The 26,929-nt window shown below is 38.5% G+C and overlaps 1 protein-coding gene across 2 annotated transcripts in view; it reads left to right on the top strand.

Moving 5' to 3' along the window:
• cadm2a (cell adhesion molecule 2a) overlaps positions 1-26,929 on the top strand; it is a 619,370-nt gene that overhangs the window by 414,732 nt on the left and 177,709 nt on the right. The window contains exon 4 of one of the 2 annotated variants that reach the window (XM_072913795.1): positions 7,213-7,239. The exons of the other annotated variant lie outside the window; for it this stretch is intronic. Within the exon in view, the coding sequence (XP_072769896.1) occupies positions 7,213-7,239 (27 nt within the window). The remainder of the gene's footprint in view (positions 1-7,212; positions 7,240-26,929) is intronic. 2 annotated transcript variants of the gene reach the window in all.

The raw sequence follows: 26,929 nt of genomic DNA, 5'->3' as shown, positions 1-26,929 counted from the left end.
CGAGTTGAACGCCGCCGCAATTGGCGAGGCGGCTCGACCGCCGGCATGGGAGGACCCACCAGAGACGATGGTGGCGCCCTCTGCTGGCCCACCGGAGAAGATGGTGGCGCCCTCTGCTGGCCCACCGGAGAAGATGGCGGTGGCGCCCTCTGCTGGCCCACCGGGGAGGATGGCGGTGGCGCCCTCTGCTGGCCCACCGGGGAGGATGGCGGTGGCGCCCTCTGCTGGCCCACCGGGGAGGATGGCGGTGGCGCCCTCTGCTGGCCCACCGGAGTGCATGGTGGCGGCGTCTGTTGGCTCACCGGAGAGGAGGATGGTGGCGCCCTCTGCTGCTGGCCCACCGGAGAAGAGGATGGTGGCGCCCTCTGCTGCTGGCCCACCGGAGAAGAGGATGGTGGCGCCCTCTGCTGCTGGCCCACCGGAGAAGAGGATGGTGGCGCCGTCTGCTGCTGGCCCACCGGAGAGGAGGATGGTGGCGCCGTCTTCTGCTGGCCCACCGGAGAGGAGGATGGTGGCGCCCTCTGCTGCTGGCCCACCGGAGAGGAGGATGGTGGCGCCCTCTGCTGCTGGCCCACCGGAGAGGAGGATGGTGGCGCCCTCTGCTGCTGGCCCACCGGAGAGGAGGATGGTGGCGCCCTCTGCTGCTGGCCCACCGGAGAGGAGGATGGTGGCGCCCTCTGCTGCTGGCCCACCGGACAGGATGGTGGCGTCTGCTGGTCCACCGAAGAGGATGGCGCCGTCTGTTGCAGACCCACCGGAGATGATGGCACCGTCTGTTGCAGACCCACCGGAGATGATGGCATCGTTGGTTGCAGACCCACCGGACTGCATGGTGGCGTCTGCCGGTCCACCGGAGTGCATGGTGGCGTCTGCCGGCCCACCGGACTGCATGGTGGCGTCTGCCGGCCCACCGGAGTGCATGGTGGCGTCTGCCGGCCCACCGGACTGCATGGTGGCGTCTGCCGGCCCACCGGAGTGCATGGTGGCGTCTGCCGGCCCACCGGACTGCATGGTGGCGTCTGCCGGCCCACCGGACTGCATGGTGGCGTCTGCCGGCCCACCGGACTGCATGGTGGCGTCTGCCGGCCCACCGGACTGCATGGTGGCGTCTGCCGGCCCACCGGACTGCATGGTGGCGTCTGCCGGCCCACCGGACTGCATGGTGGCGTCTGCCGGCCCACCGGAGTGAATGGTGGCGCCGTAGGTTGCAGACCCACCGGAGATGATGGCGCCGTCTCTTGCAGACCCACTGGGGCGAGAAGTAGCTGTGCCTCCCCAGCTGCACTGCTACTCATAGCCCCTCCCCCAAGGGACGGATCCCAGACGTCCCCAGATAGGACCACAGACGACAGGGGTGGGAGGGAGAGGGCTTGAAAAGCGGCCGAACTTTTCTTCAGATTAGCCATTAAGTCCAAAACTTTGTTAAGCCTCTCCGCCATGGACATCTCTGCGAGATTCGAATTTGGCTGGATCATTATGTCAGAGTTTGTAGGTGCTGAACCCCAAGATGCAGAGAAGGCGGAAGGCGTTGTGCAAGAAAACATGATTTAATTAAACACTATGGCAAAACAACAAAGAAAAAGGTAACAAAAGGCGCGCACAAGGCGGAGAACAAAATGAACTAAAATAGCACAGAGGCTAACTGTGGACAAGAAACCAAAAACACTTACTGTGACACAAAGGAACTAGGACATGAGCAGAGTGAAACAAAAGTAGACAGAGCTACAACGACACGTGTTAAGACAGGAAATGACAGAGGAAAAACTAAAACTTGATCAAACTGTCAGGGACAAGCCTGACATTACCGAATCTTCAGTATTGTTTGGCCTATCACTACTAGGCGTTGGGAAAAATGATTGATTCTCCGAAGCATCACTATTAGAACGTGGGCGATTCATGAATCGATGGACTAATGTCCAAATATCGATTATTTACCAATGTTAAATAAAATATCCTAATGCAGACGGTTCTAAACGCAGCATTAATGCGAATGTTCTCTAAATGTTAGTTCTAGGTTTGGTTCTAACTATGGAAGAACCATTAGCCGGTGGTGGGCCGTCAGTCAGGCCCAACAAAGACTTCTCTGTTGGTCTAACACAGCGGTGTCAAACTCAAATATAGAGTGGGCCAAAATTTAAAACTGAACAAAGCCGCGGGCCAAGGTTGAACAAATTAACCTTTTAATAGGGACCCAAACAAGTTTTGCATTGAACATTGAACAAGCAAGGGACGCTACAATATACACCCCCAGCCCCCCAACCCCCCACGCCCCCGCTACCACCAAACCCCCTCCCCCCCCCACACACACACACACACCTTGTAGCGTCCCGGAAGAGTTAGTGCTGCAAACGGTTCTGGGTATTTGTTCTGTTGTGTTTATGTTGTGTTACGGTGTGGATGTTCTCCCGAAATGTGTTTGTCATTCTTGTTTGGTGTGGATTCACAGTGTGGCGTATATTTGTAACAGTGTTGAAGTTGTTTATAGCGCCACCCTCAGTGTAACCTGTATCGCTGTTGATCAAGTATGCGTTGCATTCACGTGTGTGTGCATGCAGAAGCCGCATAAATTATGTGACTGGGCCAGCACTTGTTGGACTGGATGAAAAGCGGATGTGATGATTTTCGGGAGGGGCACTGAAATTTGGGAGTCTCCCGGGAGGGTTGGCAAGTATGAGAATTAGCGGTGAATGCGGTGCTACCGCGGCACCGCCGCTGTATATAATCGGCGGGCCAGCTCTAGTGTTAATTTGATATCGCCTCAAGGGCCAAGTGAAATTACACGGCGGGCCAAATTTGGCCCGCGGGCCAGAGTTTGACACCCATGGTCTAACATAAACAATGTTCATAAATTGTAAAAAAGTTAATTTTATTTTAATGTATTTTCCCTAGATATATGCAAGTATTCATCATATTCTCTCCATGTCGTATTTGGCTCCAGTGTTGCTGATTTTACGTTAGAGCAGGGGTGTCAAACTCATTTTAGATGGGGGGCCACATGGAGAAAAATCTACTCCCAAGTGGGCCGGACTGGTAAAATCACGGCACGATAACTTAAAAATAAAGACAACTTCAGATTGTTTTGTCTGTTTAAAAATAGAACAAGCACATTCTGAAAATGTACCAATCATAATGTTGTTGGGTTTTTTTTTTACACTTACATGTTGCGGTTAGTAGTATATATACTTTATTTGTTGTTATTTATATTTTCTGAATAAATGATGTGATAATGTTCATCAGTCAACTCATTGGTGTTCATTTTCAATCTATCAAGATAAAAAAAATGATATCAAAATCAAATTACAGTATGTTATTTGTGTAGTTTGATCATTTTCCTCGACTGATGTACTAACATCATGTGGTTTATTTTGTACATATGTAGCATCATCCACAAAGATACAAAGAATTGCTATTGCGACATCCCGTGGACACATTTAGAACAGCTGTTTCTTTCATTCAAAAATTTCAGGTTAATTTTCAAACTCATCCCGCGGGCCGGATAAAATCTGTTCGCGGACCTGATCCGGCCCTCGGGCCGTACGTTTGACACCCCTGCAATTAGAGCTTTTATCCAATCAGAATTCAGCTAGCTTGTTGCCGGTGCTGTGTGAAATCTGCCTGAGGCCTTCTGAATTAACAATGCGGCAATCTGTGCAGTCTAGACATACAGTTGATATACAGTTGCGATAATACATAACGATATATTAACAATATACTGTACAATGTATTGATAATATACAATATGATATCATAGATTTATGAATAATCGATTTCCAATCCAATCGTAGCCCCTGAGTCTTAATCAAATCTTGAGGTGCCCAACGATTCTTACCTGTAATCACGATCTATCGCAACCACACCACAAAAAAAAATAAAAATTTGGGTCAAACACTCAAATATATTTGTTATTATTCCCTTTATTTTTGCATAACATACTGTTTTCAGTCCCTAGGCGGCATCTTTGTATAATACCTCAGCTGTGTAGCACTTATACTTTGGAATGTACTACGAGATATGAAAAAAGCAGTTGTGAGAAGGTCGTGAATGAGTGTAAAAGAGAGGATCGCAGAGGGAGAAGAGGTGCCAGGCTGGTGAAAATGAACACCAGTCCTCCCGGGAGACTTTTACCCTCAGGGAGCGCTATGATCGCCACAGCGCCTGGTGTACGTGGATGTGTGTCACAGCAGGTGGAGCCTGTATGAAGTATCACACAGTTTATTTATGACAGCTCCCCCGCTGACGCTCAGAGACTGAAAACAAGCTGCTCACAATGCACAGCATCACTGTTGTGACACCAGACACTCGCTCACTCCTCACCTGCTCTTAGCGCACACTTGGAGTTTATTTGCTTTCCAACGAACGCCTCGGGACATAGTGAAGGAATATTTGGTAATTTGGTGCGTTCTCAATAAGCAGATACAGTAAAGCCTTCGCTACAGCATAATGTCCCTTTTTGGCAAGTTTTCGATTAACTACCCTTACTGGGGTTGTACGGTATACCGGTATTATTATAGTACTGCGATACTCATGAAACATTTTCACGTGTCAAACTCATTTTAGATCGGGGGCCACATGGAGAAAAATCTACTCCCAAGTGGGTCGAACTGGTAAAAACACGGCACGATAACTTAAAAATAAAGACAACTCCAGATTGTTTTCTTTCTTTAAAAATAGAACAAGCACATCCGAAGCAGAACCTCCAGGTTCTGTAACAGCTTCTTCCCTCAGGCCGTAAGACTCTTGAACGCATCATAATTAAATTATCCCCTCAACTGCCCCCAAAATGGATTAACTCGCTGGGAAAAAAAAGACAATATAACATACATCCATAAACGTGGACGCATGTGAAAAAGTGCAATATATTTATCTGTACAGTAATTTATTTATTTATTTATATATATTTATTTATTTTATATATATATATTTATATATTATTTATATATATTTATTTATTGCTTTTTTATCCTGCACTACCATGAGCTTATGTAACGAAATTGCATTCTTATCTGTGCTGTAAAGTTCAAATTTGAATGACAATAAAAAGGAAGTCTAAGTCTAATTCTGAAATTGTACAAACCATAATGTTGTTGGGGTTTTTTTTGTTTACACTTACATGTTGCGGTTAATAGTATTCTGTCTTTATTTGTCGTGATTTATATTTTCTGAATAAATGATGTGATAATGTTCATCAGTCAACTCATTGTTGTTAATTTTCAATCTATCAAGATAAAAAAAAAAATATCAAAATCAAATTACAGTATGTTATTTATGTAGTTTGCTCATTTTCCTCGACTGATGTACTAACATGTGGTTTATTTTGTACATATTTGGCATAATCTACAAAGACACAAAGAATTGCTATTGCGACATCCATTGGACACATTTAGAACAGCTGTTTCTTTTATTAAAAAATTTCAGGTTAATTTTCATACTTAGCAAACTCATCCTGCTGGGCCGGATAAATCTGTTCGCGGGCCTGATCCGGCCCTCGGGCCTTACGTTTGACACCACTAATTTATAGTATTTATATATAATGATTTTAAAACATATACATAAATAACACATATAAAATAGTATAACAAGAAAAAAATACAAATTAAATTTGTTTGTGTTTTTATATCATTGTCCAATATATGAATATTTTTTAAATATTTTTTTATAATTTACCTTGTAGTGTATAAACATACTGACTTTGTGTTTGAGTATGGACAAATCGGTAATAAATAGTTGTTGTTTTTTTACTTTGTTTTAAAATGTAATCTTACATTTGTCACTGGCTTTATTGGGTTGGTCCACTTATATTATATTAGGTTTCCCAAACTTACGGTTTGGACCTAAAATCGGTCACAGGTTTCATTTCTTGACAGTGGGCATTTTACATTATGTTTGCTGTAGTATAGTGAAGTGTTCTGTGTTAGTTATCACTATTTTATATGATGATTCAGTCCATTTGGGTCCCAGGGAGGAGCCACATGTCCATTAAAAGCCACTAAAGTGGTTTACCTGAGATGCTATTCTATTGAGCATCCAAATCCTTGTCAAGTTTGTCATTCTATTCCCCAATTGATCCATTTTGTTGCTTTCACCACCAGGAAATCAGCTGAAATGGAATGGGGGAAAAAACAACATTTCAGAGGGTGTGGGCTTCAAATACATTGAAGACCAATCTCCTAAGCGCCCTCCATTGTGCATTGTGTTCAATCAGGAGCATTGCGAACATGCAATGGGCGGCCATTACAATCAATCTGCGCATGGCATGCTAAAATGAAGGAAGGGAACGCGAGAGAGGAATGAAAAGTCTCTCCAACATCAGCTTCCTGGGACTTTTGGAACTGTTGTGCTGGTTGCTTAGTAACTGCAATACTCCGATTTAGCCTGCCTCCACGTTAACCCCCCCCCCCCCCCCCCCCTTGTTCCCCAAAACTAGCTTTTCGAGGTGTTTGGATTCATTTCTTTCTTTCTCTTTGAGTCCTTTCCACTCGTGCGGTGTGCAAGCACAACTTCGTTCACAGAAAATCTCAGTATCATATTGACATTTTTAAGCTTGAACAAAAACACTTGTGCACATTCTCGCCTGATCAAAGAGCGTGTTTAAAGAAGAGTATTTGAATACATACCTGCAGTGCTATTCTCTTTGTTCTTCCAGTCCTGTCCCTCTTTCTTTTTTTTTTTTTTGTCTCTTAGAGGTTTTCAGGCTCACTGGAGGCATTCCAATAGATCCATCAATTTGGCAAAGCAGTGAAACAAAAGCGTCATTCCCTCAGGATACACACGCACGCACACACACACACGCTTCATAGACAATCCATGTTGTTTGTTTTACTCTCCACTGTCTTCTCTTCTGTTCTCGCTTGTATGTGCGTTGTTTTTTTTGTCACAATATACATTTGTGCTTGCTGGACCGTGTAGTGTCATCGCCTCTCAGAGGACAGTCCTGTCTGGTCCTCCGGTGACTCATTACATCGCTGTCAGTCACAAACCAATGTGAACTTTCAGCGGCGTTTGCATGGATGATTACATGGCTGACTCATCAATAACACGATAGCGGCACTACGTCCTTTAATCAGGACTCTTTCGATATAGCCCTACTAGAGACACGCTGTTTTTCTAACAGTTGTCTAATCATGTGTTCTGTCTTTGTCCCTTTTTTTTGTCTCTTTCCTTCCTTTCTTGCTGTCTGTTCAACCCCCACTTTTTGTCTTCTTGGGACACCAGTGATGGCTTCCAAAGGCAAAGTTCGAGGTGAGTGGTGGCCGTGTTTAGCGCTCCATGTAGGACGGGGTCTCCAAATTGTGGCCCGTAGCTCAAGTTTTGTTGACCCATGGCATATTGTCCTTTTTTTTTTTTTAAATTGATAAACGGGTTATACTTGTATAGTGCTTTTCTACCTTCAAGGTACTCAAAGCGCTTTGACACTATTTCATACTTTCCAACCCTCCCGGATTTTCCGGGAGACTCCCGAAATTCAGCGCTTCTCCCGAAAACCTCCCGGGACAAATTATCTCCCGAAAATCTCCCGAAATTCAGGCGGACCTGAGTCCGCTTTCCCACAATATAAACGGTGTGCCTGTCCAATGACGTTATAACTGTAGAATGATGGAGGGCGAGTTCTTGGTTTCTTATGTGGGTTTATTGTTAGGCAGTTTCATTAACGTCCTCCCAGCGCGGTAACAACACACAACAACAGCAGTCACGTTTTGGTCTACCGTAAAGCAGTTCGTCTGCCGTAAACAGCAATGTTGTGACACTCTTAAACAGGACAATACTGCCATCTAGTGCATTTGATGAAAGCACTTTTGTGCGTGCCACACAGCAATGCATCATCAGAGAGGGTGTTCAGCATGGTTAGAAAAATAGTGACAGAGAATAGAACAAGGATGGACAATTCAACCCTTAACTCAACAAGTATATGTGTAAATAAATGAACACTGAAATTAAAGTATTTATTTTATATATATATATATATATATATATATATATATATATATACAATAAAATAAATATATATTTATAGCTAGAATTCACTGAAAGTCAAGTATTTCTTATATATATATATATATATATATATATATATATATATATATATATATATATATATATATATATATATATATATATATGAAATATTTGACTTGGTAAATATACTCCTCCCCTCTTAGCCACGCCCCCAGCCACGCCCCTCCACCACGCCCCCACCTCCCGAAATCGGAGGTCTCAAGGTTGGCAAGTATGCACTATTTCCACATTCACCCATTCACACACACACATTCACACACTGATGGCGGGAGCTGCCATGCAAGGCCCTAACCACGGCCCATCAGGAGCAAGGGTGAAGTGTCTTGCTCAAGGACACAACGAACGTGACGAGGTTGGTAGTAGGTAGGGATCGAACCAGGAACCCTCAGGTTGCTGGCACGGCCACTCTTCCCACCGCGCCACGTCGTCCCCAAATCAATCCAACAAAACAATACGCATCAATACCATAATAATGCAATTCCAATTCCCAAACCAAACCCGACCCAGCAACATTCAGAATAGCAATAAACAGGGTAATCCGGAGGACACACAAACAAGACACAAAACAATCCAAAAGCAGTCAAACAAAAATGAATATTATCAACAACAGTATCAATATTAATAACAAATCTAAAATATTGTCAAAATCAAATCAAATCAAGAAATAGTCAAAATGTACGCAAAAAGACAATTTAATAAGAAAAAAAAGCTGACATTTTGATACTAACAGTTTAAAATCTCACAGTATGATAATATTGCGGTATACGTCCAAAAAAACAACAACACACTTACTGTAATTGAACACAAACATAATGTTAAAATGTTCTCGTCGTATTTTTTGCTACAAACAAGTATTTCTAAGTGCAAATAATTGTTCCTGCACATAAGCATATTTGACCAATATTTAAAAACAACATGATGAACGCAGGGCAGCACGGTGGAAAAGGGGGTTAGTGCATGTGCCTCGCAATACGAAGGTCCTGAGTTCAATCTCGGGTTCGGGATCTTTCTGTGTGGAGTTTGCATATTCTCCCCGTGAGCCCCCAAACAATTGCAAAAGTAGAAAATGTTGTAATAAAGAGATTATTCTATTTATTAACCAAAGTATACGAGAATAAGGTACGCAAGTCAACAAAATAATGTCCAGCTGGATGTCTGGAGCTGAAGAAGTGTGGGGTGCAAGAGCGATCCCCAAGTGAACTGTTCCTTGGCCTTTTATAGGCTGGTGTTAAGTAGGACCACCTGGAGGTACAAAGAGAGAGAGGAAAAAACACACACAAAACATGGTAACATAACACGTTGGACTACATAGTCACAGACATGTAATACGGATATAGACAACGTTTTATCATCATTACACAAAAGATCAATGTCTTATAGGCAATTAAGCCAAGTCCACGCAAATCATTATATTGTATTCAAAACACATGAGTGTGTATGAGTTGTGACCTCTCGTTTACACAAACGTGGGTTTCTGTCCCGGAAAACTGAGCTTACAGAGTTGAAAAAACATGTTTGTGTTATAAAAAGTGTACGACATCTCATGTTTGTATACCTCAGTTAACAACAGAGCATGAAGTTATTGACATTCGGGTGTTGTTGATGTTATGTTTATGATGTTTCCTGGGTTTTGTTTAAATGCGCACTGATTTCCAAGATAATGTGAACGTCATGTGACATTTCACTACATTCATGAACACATTTTGATTGGGAAAAAAGCATTTGACAGTTGGGGAATGTGTTTTTTGCGTGGACAAGGATTTTCTTTTTTGTTACACTCGTGTGAATGTATATTTCTTTTCAACACCGGAGTGGAGGAAAATTTGTGTTTTTAAAAATATCCTGGCCTACGTTGCCTCGTCCCGCCCATGATCTTGCAAAGATGTTTTGCTTAAAGGAAAAACTGCATTTTTTAAATTTAATTTGCCCATCATAAACAATCCTTATGTGAGCCAAGGACACACATGTCTTTCCCTTTTCTGTGCATTCTAAATAGTGAAAAACTGCTTGTCCAAGGCAGCGAACAATGCAGATAATGGGATCCATCTAGTCTGCCTATAAAGCCTTCTGAAAAACATCCATAAACCGCCAACATTTTACATGACAAGACCAGCACATTGACCAAGCAATAGCGACATTGTTATTGTAAGAGCTCACGAAAAGGAACTATTTTTCTGGCGTAGTGACACATCACCTTGCTCACAGTGCTCAGTAAAGTTAAAGTACCACTGACAGTCACACACACACTAAGTGTAGTGAAATTACCCATCCCCTTGTTCCACCCCCTGGGAGGTGAGGGGAGCAGTGAGCAGCAGCGGTGGCCGCGCTCGGAAATCATTTTGGTGATTTAACCCCCAATTCCAACCAAGTGCCAAGCAGGGAGGTAATGGTAAGAGAAATAAATGCTTTTTTGTCTAATATAAGGATTGTGGATGATGGGCAAAATGCCCCAAAACGTGCAGTTTTTCTTGAATGAGGGCCATCTTTTTGACCCAACATGCTCATATTTGCTTGTCAGTCCTCTAAAAGTGCACACCAACCCTAAAGTTACAGTGGGTGTTTTGTCGCTTTGAGATGTGTGAGAAATTTCAAGCCAGTCGTACTTGTGGGATCAACATATGAGGTTTAATAACTACGCCAGTGTACAGGCGGACACAAGTGAGCATCCGCTCCCCCTGTGATCTATAGTGTGCCCTTCCTGTGCGCCACCCCAAATTCCATTGGCTTCGAGCAGTTGCTACCTATTCTATCACCAAGCAGATAAAAAATTTAAAAAAAAGACACTATTTGTTTTTATTATGAGAAAACTCTATATTTAAAACAAAAGTGGCCTTTAATTTGAAGTTCTACACACAGGATGTGACTGGGGAAGACTGCAGACAAGCACTGCTAAAAAAATACAAAAATGCAGCTAGAACAGTGGTTGTTAACCTTGTTGGAGGTACCGAACCCCACCAGTTTCATATGCGCATTCACCGAACCCTTCTTTAGTGAAAAATAAAATGTTTTTTTTTTTTCAAATTCAAGACAAAGTTATATGTTTTTGGTAACACTTTAGTATGGGGAACATTTTCTAAGTTACAAAGACTTAATTTAGAGTTATTTGGTTAGGGTTAGGGTTAGAGGGTAAGGGCCAGGGTTAGAGGGTTAGGGCTATAATAAGGCCATGCCGAATAAGGCATTAATAAGTACTTAAAAATGACTTGTTAAGAGCCAATATGTTACTAATTTGCATGTTAATAAGCAACTAATTAATGGTGAATATGTTCCCCATACTAAAGTGTTACCATGTTTTTTTACTGGTGCACAAAATGAACCGTGCATGAACATCACCTTGTTCAAACAACAAAACCAACACAGTGCATAAACTCACAACAAATAACACACCTGCAAATCAGCGTAACTTCTGCTGTTGCCGTATCCGTAATATGCCGATAGGGAGAAGTTTTTATTTACACGATGAGTCGGGTGTATCTTGACCTCCGCCGAACCCCTGAGGCCGACTCACCGAACCCCTAGGGTTCGATCGAACCCAGGTTAAGAACCACTGAGCTAGAACCAAGACTGGCAAACGATCTATTTCTGGGTAAAACCAGTGCGAGTCGATTCCGACCAAGTTTTGTGTGAAATGTGTTCAAGTCATTTTTTTTCCATTTCACGCGCAGGTGCCGATGAATATGAGGTGAAACAATACAGACGCCGCAAGGCTCGCAAAAAAAGTCTAGCTCAAAAAGAGAGCTTCCCGGTCGATGCACACGTTCCTTTTTAAAACACAAACAGGATTGAAAGGCAGATAAAGTAAGAGCAGCCACACTGTGAAACACTCCCTGTCACTTTGCATGGACACAACTTAAAGACAAAAACAGCCAGGTGGTCTCATTAGTGCTGAGGCAGCATTCATCTCGCTAATACAGACAAAACTGACAAAATATTATTGTATTTGTTCTAAGGTTTTTTTTTTTCCTGTCCAGTTTTGATTTGTATTTCAGGTTGTATTTTTTTTGTTATGTTGTGCCTAATGTTATACCCAGTGGTGTCTTTATTTGGCACTGTACCGTCATGCACATCATGTTCTAATGCAGTGGTTCTTAACCTGGGTTCGATCGAACCCTAGGGGTTCGGTGAGTCGGCCTTAGGGGTTCGGCGGAGGTCAAAACACACCCGACTCATCGTGTAAATAAAAACTTCTCCCAAACGGCGTATTATGGATACGGCAACAGCAGAAGTCACACTGATTTGCAGGTGTGTAATTTGTTGTGAGTTTATGCACTGTGTTGGTTTTGTTCTTTGAACAAGGTGATGTTCATGTACGGTTCATTTTGTGCACCAGTAAAAAAACATGGTAACACTTTAGTATGGGTAACATATTCACCATTAATTAGTTGTTTATTAACATGCAAATTAGTAACATATTGGCTCTTAAGTAGTCATTATTAAGTGCTTATTAATGCCTTATTCGGCATGGCCTTATTATAACCCTAACCCTCTAACCCTGGCCCTAACCCTCTAACCCTAACCCTAACCAAATAACGCTAAATTAAGTTTTTGTTACTTAGAAAATGTTCCCCATACTAAAGTGTTACCAAAAACATATAACTTTGTCTTGAATTTGAAAAAAACAAACATTTTATATTTCACTAAAGAAGGGTTCGGTGAATGCGCATATGAAACTGGTGGGGTTCGGTACCTCCAACAAGGTTAAGAACCACTGTTCTAATGCATTTTTTATCTAGCTAATCTATGTGATCTGACTGAGTTTTGTTGTGTTCATGGAGCTTAATCTAGTAAAACCTCTACCCAGACATGTGCTTTAGTTTATTGTTATACTAGAACAGACACTTAGTTGTGATGTTTGGAGTTTTACATGCAGTAATGCCGTTTCCTAATAGTGCAATTTCAATTAAGATATTGTAGTTGAGACTTATTTGTTAAAGTTCCCACTCTGTATTGCTTGAATTACATTGAAATATTTATACTTGGAAGATAATATCTGCAATATTTTTTTTTTTAATAAACAAAATATGTGTTTCTTATTTCAAACTCTGTATTGACATTCTACACTTTTTGACTTGGGGGCCACTATGGGCTAAAACAATTTGCCCAGGCGCCAAAAGCCAACACATGTTAAGTAACAATATATATAGCCTATACATATATATGTGATCATATTATATTCATATAATGGATATATAATTAATAATGAATGGATTTTAAGAGGATGTGAACATTTGACTCCTACCTTGTTTACTTCCATGACGACTTTCTTAAAGTTTTGTAATCAATCAGCAATATCAAAGAGCTAAAATGTGCCAAACATGGATAAGTGTGGATAGAGCGTTTTTTAAATTGTTCCCATTATGCATTGTAATGGATTTAAATGGGTATAATTTGGATTTCTTGATGGCTTTTGGATATGTTTTTTTTTACAGTAGTGAGCAGGTCGTGGTAGGTTTTGACTTTTTGTGTTGGTTGCATTTTTTTTTTGCGCCATGAGTAGGGAAGGTTGTTTGGGTTGGGTCATACAAGTAAAAAGCTGTGTAGTGTTTACTCCAAAAATCACTATTAATGGTCTTTGACCTGATTTACTGACGTTGTCGACAAGATGGCGACAAAGTTAGATATTCAGTCATATACAATTAATTTGGAAACACCTCGCAGGCTGGATTTTAAACTAAAGATGCTGGCAGGCCGCACTTGACTGGTGGGCCGTAGTTTGGACATCCCTCTTCTACACTGTTAAGGTCATATACTAAATCAGGAGAATACATATCCACAGATTAATATTGAAACTCACTTCACTTTATAGACCTTTTTTCAAGAGGAGAAGCAGTTTCATTCATTTGTTTCATTAGTTTCATTAGTTATAACTGAACTGTGCATGAGAGTTTCATGCATTTTGAAAATGTTCAACTTTTTCCACATGAACAGCTGTTGGCTACAAAATCTAATTTGGCATTTTAGATACATGATAAAGACATCATTTGGTTCTGTATGATTCATGAGCAGTAGTTATTAGCACCTATTCGTCTGCATATAGAAGAAGGTGCTTGCTTTCGTTTGTGCCTAATTCATTGGTTTTACCCCCCGGATCCGCCCCTGGTGGTGTAGCTGGCAGCAAAATAGTAGCACAAAAATTATAAATTAGTTGCTCTTTCTACCTTTTAAGTGCATATTTCATCAAAAAGTATTGCTATTTCATGCTATCATATCACTAGCGGTACCAAAACTCCCAATGTCTCATTGCACCATGAAATGGATTTGATGGATGGAAACTGAAAGCAAGGGAAAATTACCCGTTTTAAAGTTTTTATTTTTTTGGATCGAATGGATTTAGTACAGAATAAAAGACGCATTCAGGTTATTTTCCTTTAGTCGTCACACGTGTTTCAACTCTACATTTCTCGAGTTGCTCTCTTATTGGCTGGGTGAGATCTGCATTGTCAACATGGCCACTGCAGACCTTGAGTGTAAGATGTGGTTTAAAAAAACGACATGAGAAAAGCTGGCATCGAAATGACGAGAGCTGCTTTTAAGGGAAGCGTCTCAGCGGGATGCGACACATTTCCTCCAAGCGCTCCTCGGTGATCACTATCTGTCAACAAATCAGCACATATTGAATAATATCATGATAGCACGTGGATTCTGGCAATTTGGGAGTTTGGGTTTGGGCAGCGGTGATTAGGCAGATTTCCCTGGTGAGCGTCACCTGGGGAGAATGTGCTAATATGACCAAAGAGAAGCTATCTGTTGAAATATTTGCATTTCAAAAGCACCGCCATACCGGATTCCTTTGACCTCATGCATTTATGACATTTCATTTACAAAACCTGTTAATGCAGAAATGGCTGCTAATGTATCTTTGAACAACATGACCTTTTGGTTGAAGGGGAAGCAGATTATTGTGTGTCCTTATGGCTTGAAAAGAGGAAAACCATGAAATATTGTGCAATCTATTAAATAACTAATGTGTCTAAGTAGGGTTGGGCATAATAATTGATCTTTAACTCTTATTAAGTGCGTGAAATTGAATGTTAATTAAGGTTGTCTTGAAGCAAATGAGCTCAAATGGATTGCAGTACTTGGCTGTGATCAGCAGAGGCGCTGTTTTACTAGTTAACCTAATAAAGTAGCATTATCATTATGTTTTTGTTTTTTTTGTTACAGTATGGGAAGTAAGGCTACATTAACTATGACAAAGCTCCATTTTTTTTTTTTGGCTTCATAAAATGCCTGAAACAGGATATAAGAACATTCAGATATTTTCCTGCTCCCCAAAAATAAAAAATAATTGAGTACAAATAATACTAATAAAGTGATGTAACAATAAATGTATTATATAATATAAATAATTGAATGGTGAAATATATTTGTCATAAAATTACAAAACTATATATTACAAAAAATATTGAGGACCCACTGTCATCAATTCCATTATAAAGTTAGTGTTTTGCTCCATTTTACACTCACATGAAAACAAGAATAATATTATGATAATAATTTCTAAATAGTAAACTTGAATATGTTTTGAAATTAAAATTTGTAAAATATGGTGCTACTAATAAAATAATGAAATCATAAATATATTAGAAATAAAATAATTTAATGAAGCATTTTTTTTATTGTTATAATAATTAAAAACAACTTTAATGTAATGTATTTAAAAATAAAATTGTGTAATAATAGAATGCAAAATAAATTAAATACAATGAATTTATAAAATGATAAACTACTAATAATGTAGTGGTATGTAAAAAAAACATATTGTCAGGCGTGAAAGGTAGCTTCAGCAACGTGACGCCAAGATGCAGCAGGCGACAGACAGGCAATGAGTGAAAATATCCTTTAATGACCAAAAGAAAATGCAGTGGGGAAACACAGGACTGGGAGTAGTTAAAAAAAACGAAAACAAAAGAAGGCAAGTGCAACTCATAAGGGCACAAGACTTATTTTGTTTATGGTAAAACAATGCGAAGCAGCACAATAGGCAGAGAAAAGCATGCCATTGTCCATAACCAAGGCAGAGCAAATGAAAATGAACTAAATAGGACACGGACTGGCAACCTGTCAAAGGTGTGCCCCAGTTGCCAATCAGGTAGCAGGCCTGCGCACGGAAAGAGGAAGTGGAATAACAAAATAAGGGCACAGGACAAGAACTAAAATATCACACTAAGGGAAAAAGTAAACATTTCAGTTTCAGTTTATCAAGTTTGCCATAATCATTTCCGTATCATACATGTAGTACATAATATACACATACATATCTCCAGAGAACAGTCTTGTCCTCAATGGCAATATTATTGTTATTTCACAAAAAAAGAAAATTAAGAAAATAAAATGTAATTAAGAAAACAAAATTCAATTAAATAATATAACATAAATCCAAAACAGTCACGATGGCGTGACACATATGTTTCTACTGATACAATAACTAAATCACGAATAGTAGGGCTGGGCAACTGCCACCACAACTGATACCTACCGAATGGCGATATACGATTTAAACCGGTATCTTAAACAAAACGCGCAAAGTGCTTAAGGTTGCTTAAGTGTTTTTAGGCCAGATAACCAGTGTTGAGAATACTCAGATTATTTTTGTTGTAAGTACTAACTGAATGTGTTGCTTAGTCTTATAAAGTAATACATTAGCTGTTACTATGTCAAAGCAGTTTTCTTTAATTTTGTTCATTAACTTTAGGTTTATAGATGGATACGGGATAGATGGAGCTTATACTCGCCCCCTGCGGTGAAGGCCGCTGGCTATGAAGTTTGAAACTACTCTTCAGCCACCCTGCCAATATACTATATATGAGAGAGGAGCTATCGCTATCTGCTGTGCTAGATCGCTAACATAAATGAACAACATAAACAGATGAGATTAGTGATAAAGTTGCTATAACTTCTCAATCAAATAAAACTGTAGTCACTCATCAATTGCCAACTCAGGGGTTGTGTATACTATATAATGGGCAGTATACTATAATACCGGTATACTGCCCAGCCTTAACGAATACATTAGAAATAAATTAATTCAATACAATACATTTAAAAAAAAAACAATTGAAAAATAAAATACAGTACAGGCCAAAAGTTTGGACACACCTTCTCATTTCTTTATTTTCATGACTATTTACATTGTAGATTATCACTGAAGGCATCAAAACTATGAATAAACATATGTGGAGTTATGTACTTAACACAAAAAAGGTGAAATAACTGAAAACATGTTTTATATTTTAGTTTCTTCAAAATAGCCACCCTTTGCTCTGATTACTTTTTCGCACAGTCTTGGCATTCTCTTGATAAGCTTCAAGAGGTAGTCACCTGAAATTGTTTTCACTTCACAGGTGTGCTTGAAGCTCATCGAGAGAATGCCAAGAGTGTGCAAAGCAGTAATCAGAGCAAAGGGTGACTAATTTGAGGAAACTAGATTATAAAACATGTTTTTAGCTATTTCACCTGTTTTTGTTCAGTACATAACTCCACATCATTCATAGTTTTGATGCCTTCAGTGACAATCTACAATGGAAATAGTCATGAAAATAAAGAAAACACATTGAAGGAGGAGAATGTGTCTCCAAACTTTTGGCTTGTACTGTATATTATTAAATAAAAGTAAGAACATATAGACCCACCCTCTAAATTAATTGCATGAATCCATGCACACTTCTACGATTTATTATTCTGCTTCCTATGACACTGGCATAGAAACAGGAATTAAGAACATTACCAGATTTACCCAAATCCACCCAGAATTAATATTATAGTAACCCATTCATCCATCCATTTCCTACCGCTTGTCCCTATCAGGGTAGCGGGGGGTGCTGGAGCCTGTCTCAGCTGCAAATACTTAAAAAAACAAACCCAATAACAAAATTAATTTCGAAAATAAAATTGTTAAATAATTAAATTTAGCATGAATGAAATTATTTGCACGTATGAAATAAGAACTATTAATAATATAATGGCAATTATAAAACATGTTACTGACAAAGTAAAATCACAAATATATTAAAAATGATGTGTAATAATCAATAATATTTCAATAACAATTGAACTATTAAGTATATAATTGAATAAAATGTGATTATAAAAACATATTTAACAGAGACCCTTCTCGTTTAGAGCATGAGCAAGTGTGCCCAAGTCTGTAGTGTGCAATCACTTTGCACCATTTTCTCATAACCAACTAAGCATAAATAAAGATGCACTTATGCATAAATTAAACCTTCCTCACCTACATCTATTTGAATGTGAGTCAGACACGGGACCCCTTTTAGCTCGGTTGAAACACCTTAAGGTTTTTTGTTTATTTTTATTTTTGGGCCATTTCTTTGCTCATACGTTTTGCCATTACTTTAAAGAGTAAGATGTATGACGCATTCATGATATAAAGCCATCCGTTACAGTATGTGCCCTCGGCTCACACGAGGACCGTGAGAAGTCTTCTAATCTGGACATACGAACACCCTTGATATCACCTTGAACAGATTACACTAAGGTTATTATATAGTGTTGTCCTTTACATTGATGGGGCTCAGTCAAGGGTTCATGACATTGATGTCCAGTAGAGGGCGAGGGAGTGCGCTCGCCATTTGATTTCAACACCACACTGCAGATTAATAGAAATGCCATTTTGTTGTTGATGTTTTTTTTGCCACTTTAACTTCAGGGGATATTTCTCAAAGGGACAACACAAAACACTGACCTTATTAAATGATGCAGCAAGCTCCTTCTTCATCAGGGGCCAAGCTTGTGAAAGGTCTCCCTTTGTCCTACCCTGCTCTGTCAAAGTGACATACAGGTCATTGTTAAAAGCGCATACTGTAAGGCACCCAGGGAAATTGCTTAAGGCACCTTTCACAGAATGTGGTTTGTGGCAAGTACCAGAAAAATACACAAAAGTCAAGGTCAAAACTTGGTGACACACACAAATATATGATTGTAGCTGCTCCAGTTTGTTGAGCCACACAATTGGCCATGACGCAATTGTGTGGATGCTGTGTTTATCGGATGTTACAAAAAACATGAAAAACAAAACTAATATGTTAAGAAATTAGGACTGCCAAATGATTAAAGAATTTAATCGTAATTAATCGCATTTTGTCCGTAGTTAACTCATAAGTACCGTATTTTCCACTAAATTTTAGAAGAAAAATTTTTTTTTCCATAAATTAGCCGTGCCGGACTATAGCAGCAGGTATATGCGTTGCGGTACTAGTTATTTACACTGTAAGATTCTGTAAATGTTTATTTACATACCTTAATTGTTTCCAAACGGTGTTTGTGACACGGCAGTAAAACGGCTGATCAAACAAAACAGAAGTCAGCGTCATGGACCCACGAGCTGCGAAAGCTCGCTCTCCAATCAGCTAAACGAGGGGTTAGGAACCTTTTTGGCTGAAAGAGCTATGAAAGCCAAATATTGTAAAATGTTTTTCCGTGAGAGCCATATAATATTTTTTTAATACTGAATACAACTAAATGTGTGCATTTTTAAGTAAGACCAACATTTTTAGAGTATATTAAGTCTATTATTCTTTTTTAATAACATTGTTATTCTGAAGCTAACCAATAATAAATATAATACTTCTTACCATTAATGCGACTTCTTGAACAGGTGCTGTAGAACAGTGGTCCCCAACCGGTCCGTGGACCGATTGGTCCCGGGCCGCACAAGAAAAATGTTTTTTTTATTTTTTTTATTAAATCAACATAAAACACACAATATATACATTATATATCAATATATATCAATACAGTCTGCAGGGATACAGTCCGTAAGCACACATGATTGTATTTCTTTATGACAAAAAAAAATACCATAAAACATCCCCCCCCACCCCGGTCCGTGGGACAAATTTTCAAGCATTGACCGGTCCGCAGCTACAAAAAGGTTGGGGACCACTGCTGTAGAAAAAGGATTAGAATGCATGAGAATGTTTTATATTTTGAACGTTATTTTTAACACTGTGATTACCAGCGGAATTATTCATTACTTATCGTGTTAAGCAATGTCAGCTAAGATTTATCTGAGAGCCAGATGCAGTCATCAAAAGAGCCACATCTGGCTCAAAAGCCATAGGTTCCCTACCCCTGAGCTAAACAGACTCAATAACTCCTTGGTTATGTTTTGGTGAATTTACTGAGGAATTTGTAAAACTGAAACAACAACAAAAATGCCCTTGTAAGTTAATAATACTACTACTGACACACGTGAACGTGTAGCATATTAGCTGACACATTACGATAACAAGTACAAATATGCACGAAAACACTCCTACAGACATCACACATGGGACGGTTTAGTAAGCATAAACAGTTTTAGTTATAATGTGAAACTTAAAAATGTTGCTTGGAGTGATGAATGAAGAGTCATTACGAGTAGAAATGGTATGGACGGCTAGAAGACTGAACAGCACTCCGGTTGAAAATAAATAAAAAGCACTACAGATAAATGGAAGGACACTGCAGCACCTGCAGTAAGCGAATTCGTCCAAAAGATGGCACAATAGCACAAACAACAAAACACTCTCTTTTTGATTTTTTTTTATAAAATTATTTTATTATTGCCGTCAGCAAAAAAAACATAAATTAGTTGCTCTGTCTTATAAGCTGCAGGGTTTAAAGCGTAGGAAATACGTAGTAGCTTATAGTCCGGAATTTCCAGTAATTGCAGATATAAGTTGTTTTATTGTTAATAAGTATTAGCTCATCATCTTTAATAGTTTAATACTATCAGCATTGGATTGGACCATTTTTCTAACAAAATGGGCACAAACACTCTTTTACAGACACACACGCTATCTGTCAAACAAACAAAAGATGCTTACCCCATCTGACACAGGTTGTCTTTGAATACAAACTTACTATAAATGACAGTTTGAATAATTGTGCGTTGTGGGAGTTTCTTCATTGGCTTTTGGGATTGGACTTGATCCGGTGAAGACTCTGCTCACAGCGGAAGCAAAAGCAGACGGCTTTGGTCTTGTCGGGAGACCCACCTGCAGGGCTTTAAGGCGAGCCTTGCCATCCCTTTCTTTGTCCATTTCTACTGTTTGTTCCCACTTGTGACCCAGGCGCCTGTTGCCTTTTCCCACACTTACGGTGTGGGCCGACGGTCACACAGAACACGCACACACATTAATCATGCGTCAAAAAATTGGAGTCATTAAGGGAGCGTTACCTTGTTAATAGTGTGATACTTTGACAGTCCTATGAAAATTGTATTTTATTTTTTTAATTCTCTCGCTTCTTTTTATTTTTTACTTAGCAAGATGGCGCTGCATGTGAGTGTTTTTTTAAGCAGTGCTTGCTGATGTGAAAAAGTTGCTTTTGGCTCAAGTGATTTTAAAATATGGATTTGTTGAAATTTTGAAAAAATAACTATTTGTATACCAGTGTTGGGGATGCTGACATTTTTGTTGTTAAAACTGTTTTTTGTCTGTTTGTTTTTTATCTGATGCACTGCTACTGCCCAATTTTTGACAGATGTCAGGGTCCAACAACGATAATAATAAAGTGTATTTCATAGATTTTTTTACCCATTTAAAAACTGAAGGGGTGTAAACAATTTGGTTATAATATATAGATAATATTGTATGTATATATATATATATATATATATATATATATATATATATACTTCAGGTTGAAATAGTGAAAAAAAAGATATGTTGGTTATAATATATAAATAATATTAATTTTATATATATATATATATATATATATATATATATATATATATATATATATATATATATATATATATATATATATATATATATATATATATATATATATATATATATATATATTATGTGAGTGTGAATGTTGTCTGTCTATCTGTCTTGGCCCTGTGATGAGGTGGCGACTTGTCCAGGGTGTACCTCGCCTTCCGCACGATTGTAGCTGAGATAGGCTCCAGCACCCCCTGCGACCCCGAAGGGAATAAGCGGTAGAAAATGGATGGATGGATGGATGGATATATATATATATATATATATATATATATATATATATATATATATATATATATATATACACATTAAAATCTCCTGATGATTGAGGGAACCCCCTCATGAAACAGGCCTGTAGAGATGAAATAGTCTTGTGATTTTTTTTCCCACACATACATATATATATATATATATATATATATATATATATATATATATATATATATATATATATAGTCATTATAATCTCATATTGTTTTTTGTTTTGTTTTGTTTTAATGACACTGCATTAAAAATGCTGTTCCCAATCATTCAGGGCCCAATTAATAATAAACCAACAATCCTTAAATTTACTTCACTGAACATTTTTAAGGATCGTTCTTATTTAATAGGTGTATTTCAGGCTGGAGTATAGTTTTAAAAGATTGTCTCCTTAAAATTGGAAACAATTTGACTATTTTCAAAGCATTTTTTGGAAGATGACATTGGTTTTTGTTGCAGGGATTAACAGGTTCAATCAGAACAAGGGCGCCCATGAGGTCGAACTAACCACTTTCATGTGGTATTGGAAAAAGAGAATTACTTTTTTTGTGGAACTTATTAGCAATGCTTTGAATCTTGTCTGATTCCAATCAATGTAATATATATATATATATATAAATATATATATATATATATATATATATATATATATATATATATATATAATGCAGCTGAGATAGGCTCCAGCACTCCCCGCAACCCCGAAAGGGACAAGCGGTAGAAAATGGATGGATGGATATACATATATATATATATATATATATATATATATATATATATATATACACACATATATAAACTGTATATAACATATGTTTTTCTGGGTTTCCAAAGTTAATGCAATAATAACACGTTACGCGTTAACTATAAGTTCCTTTAACGACGATCATTGTTTTAACGTGCATGACTCCTTTTTGATTGTTGGTCTAGTCTGTGGCGTGCTGAAATGTAATGGCGTTCAGTTACTGATGAGCCACAAGCTCAAAAATGGTGAGCAGAAATGCACAAAGAAAAGGGGACATTATGGAACTCTCAGATCTAAAGCTTGGGCAAGTCGTTCCCACGACAAATCAAGACTCTTTTATCTTCGATCACCGTGAGACGACATCATTGCAGCAACTGCCTGCTGGCACGCTTTGCCGCTTGCAGAAAGGTGGAGCTTTACTTTTGTGGATTACAGTTGAGTGCATTAATGATATAAAATGTAGAGCGTTACACTAACTGCTTCAGTAAGATGTAAAAAAAAGCTCACAGAAAATAAAGACGTAAGCAGGAAGTCTGGAGTCGTTTTTTTTTATCAGAAACTTTCACGTCTTCAAGACACTTCTCATACCAATCACACACTTCCCGCTAGACGTCAAATTTGTATCATAACAAAATGAAAAATTGTCTCCGATTATGTTCATGCTTTGTCAAATATGTTTTATAATGTAATCTGTGATATTTCTACCTTAATACATATTGTCTGGTTGATTGAGATAAAGTGTATATTCCTTTATAACCTGTTCTGATTGGTAGTCTGGAATTGCAGAATATTTAAAAGGCTGACTATTATATTTTAATAATAGATATGGAAGGTTAAAACATTGGCATGCAGCGATGTGAATACCATTAACTTCACAACAGAGTATCAGAAGCATTTATTCAATAGAAATATCACAGATTACTTTACCAATGTCAAGACTTGGACTGTGGAGTTTTTGTTTTCCCAAGATGCAAGAGAATTTGGATCGGACATGGCTTGAAGGTGGGTACATGATTTATTTATCAAACAAAGAATAAACGAAAAGCGCACACTTTGGCGGAGGTAAAAAAAACTTGGCGAATGAAAACAAAACTTGCACAAAGGCAGAAACTGAACACGAAATAACAAAACACTTACTGTGGCATTGGACCGTGAACAGGGCTTGAAAACGCGAGGATAGCAGGGTGAGAAAGGCTATGACTCCAGGACGAACAACAGAAAATGAAAAGCTTAAATAACACAGACATGATTAACGAAAACAGGTGCGTGACTCAAAACGTGAAACAGGTGCGTGACGTGAAAGGTGAAAACTAATGGTTGCTATGGTGACAAACAAGAGTGCACAATGAGTCCAAACGTGGAACAGGTGAAACTAATGGGTAATCATGCAAACAAGACAAGGGAGTGAAAAGCCAGAAACCAAAGATTCCTATAACTAAACAAAAACATGACTTAAAACAAAACATGATTACACAGACATGACAACCAGACAACTTTGACAATCAAAGCTTGATCGTAACTATCCATATGTTGTGTTATCAATGCGCGAAACTGGTATCTAAACATGGTGTACCTCGTTCTCTGAATGCAAGTGTTTCTACAGCAGGAATACAAATTGTGTATTCCTACAAAACACAAAATCTGGCAAGACACCAACGCACCGCAGGTATTTATTTTTTGTTATTTAAAGCGTGTTTACATCCATTTTGTGTTGAGTTGTTTAAAGAAGCTTAATATAAAAAAAAAAGCAAACTAGGGATGTCCGATAATGGCTTTTTGCCGATATCCGATATTCCGATATTGTCCAACTCTTTAATTACCGATACCGATATCAACCGATACCGATATCAACCGATACCGATATCAACCGATATATGCAGTCGTGGAATTAACACATTATTATGCCTAATTTGGACAACCAGGTATGGTGAAGATAAGGTACTTTTTTTTTTAAATTCATAAAATAGGATCAATAAATTAAAAACATTTTCTTGAATAAAAGACAAAGTAAAACAATATAAAAACAGTTACATAGAAACTAGTAATTAATGAAAGTTAGTAAAATTAACTGTTAAAGGTTAGTACTATTAGTGGACCAGCAGCACGCACAATCATGTGTGCTTACGGACTGTATCCCTTGCAGACTGTATTGATATATATTGATGTATAATGTAGGAACCAGAATATTAATAACAGAGAGAAACAACCCTTTTGTGTGAATGAGTGGGGGAGGGATGTTTTTTTGGGTTGGTGCACTAATTGTAAGTGTATCTTGTGTTTTTTATGTTGATTTAATAAAAAATAAATAAAAAAATAAAAAAAACGATACCGATAATAAAAAAAACAACACCGATAATTTCCGATATTACATTATAACACATTTATCGGCCGATAATATCATCAGGCCGATATTATCGGACATCTCGAAAGCAAACTAATTGTCCAGTCATGGAAATAAAAAACTTTAAATTGATATGTTTAGGGTAAACTTATTATTGACGAAAAAGTATATCCATCTGCTATTAATCGTGTATAATTTTGATTTAACGATGAACAAACTGGGATTATTGTGATTGAATATTTTAATCGTTTAACCGCTATATATATATATTTATATATACACACATATATATATATATATATATATATATATATATATATATATATATATATATATATATATATCCATCCATCCATTTTCTACCGCTTATTCCCTTCGGGGTCGCGGGAGGGGCTGGAGCCTATCTCAGCTACAATCGGGCGGAAGGCGGCGTACACCCTGGACAAGTCGCCACCTCATCGCAGGGCCAACACAGATAGACAGACAACATACACACTCACATTCACACACTAAGGCCAATTTAGTGTTGCCAATCAACCTATCCCCAGGTGCATGTCTTTGGAGGTGGGAGGAAGCCGGAGTACCCGGAGGGAACCCACGCAGTCACGGGGAGAACATGCAAACTCCACACAGAAAGATCCCGAGCCTGGGATTGAACCCCAGACTACTCAGCACTTTCATATTGTGAGGCAGACGCACTAACCCCTGTTCCACCGTGCTGCCTATATATATATATATATATATATATATATATACACACATATATATATATATATATATATATATATAAATATATATATATATATATATATATATATACATACATATACTGTATATATATATATATATATATATATATATATATATACATATATATACATATATATATATATATATATATATATATATATACATATACATACATATGTATGTATATATATATATATATATATATATATATATATATATATATATATATATATATATATATACTGTATATATATATATATATATATATATATATATATATATATATATATATAGTCACGGTTTCTGTGGTTTATCCGTTATACAGTGCTCAATACCGGGGTAGAACGGAATATACGTTAGGTCGGGAAAAAACTCAAGAGGCTATATCATCCCTACAAGCCTGTTTCGCTGGTTTCCCTGCTCGTCAGGGGATTTTCCTGTTCATCCCCTGTGAAGGGAAACCTGCGAAACAGGCTTGTAGGGATGATATAGCCTTTTTGTGTTTTTTCCCGACTTAATGTAAATATATATATAATTTATATATGCTGAAAAAGTTTGGGTACCCCTGATTTAGAACGAAAGTAATAAAAATCCACCTCCATCCATCCATCCATCTTCTTCCGCTTATCCGAGGTCGGGTCGCGGGGGCAGCAGCCTAAGCAGGGAAGCCCAGACTTCCCTCTCCCCAGCCACTTCGTCCAGCTCTTCCTGTGGGACCCCGAGGCGTTCCCAGGTCAGCCGGGAGACATAGTCTAAAAATACACCTCTCTATTCCATTCTTAGCAAATTGTATTACCGATTGTAGTTATTTAATATGCACCTGTGCCATCCGTGTACATGTAAAGCAGTGCTACAGTTGCCTAATCCTGCTACTTTAACAGAGATTGGATTTATAGTTGATATCCATAAATGATCCGACCACAAACACCGAGCTCTGGTGCCTTTTTCACCCATTTCTCCATGTTGTATTCCAAGCATACATCATGGTTGTACAGCTCGGGTCCCGACATAAAGGTCAGCAGCTCCAGGCTGTCCGTCTGTCTGGCCGCACTTCTCTCTTCTTCACTGCCTCCTGAATGCCCA

Source organism: Nerophis lumbriciformis, linkage group LG09 (genome assembly GCF_033978685.3).
Source record: "Nerophis lumbriciformis linkage group LG09, RoL_Nlum_v2.1, whole genome shotgun sequence".
NCBI classification, from domain to species: domain Eukaryota; kingdom Metazoa; phylum Chordata; class Actinopteri; order Syngnathiformes; family Syngnathidae; genus Nerophis; species Nerophis lumbriciformis.
Note: the sequence above shows the minus strand (reverse complement) of the source record. Positions and strands in the feature narration are given on the sequence as shown.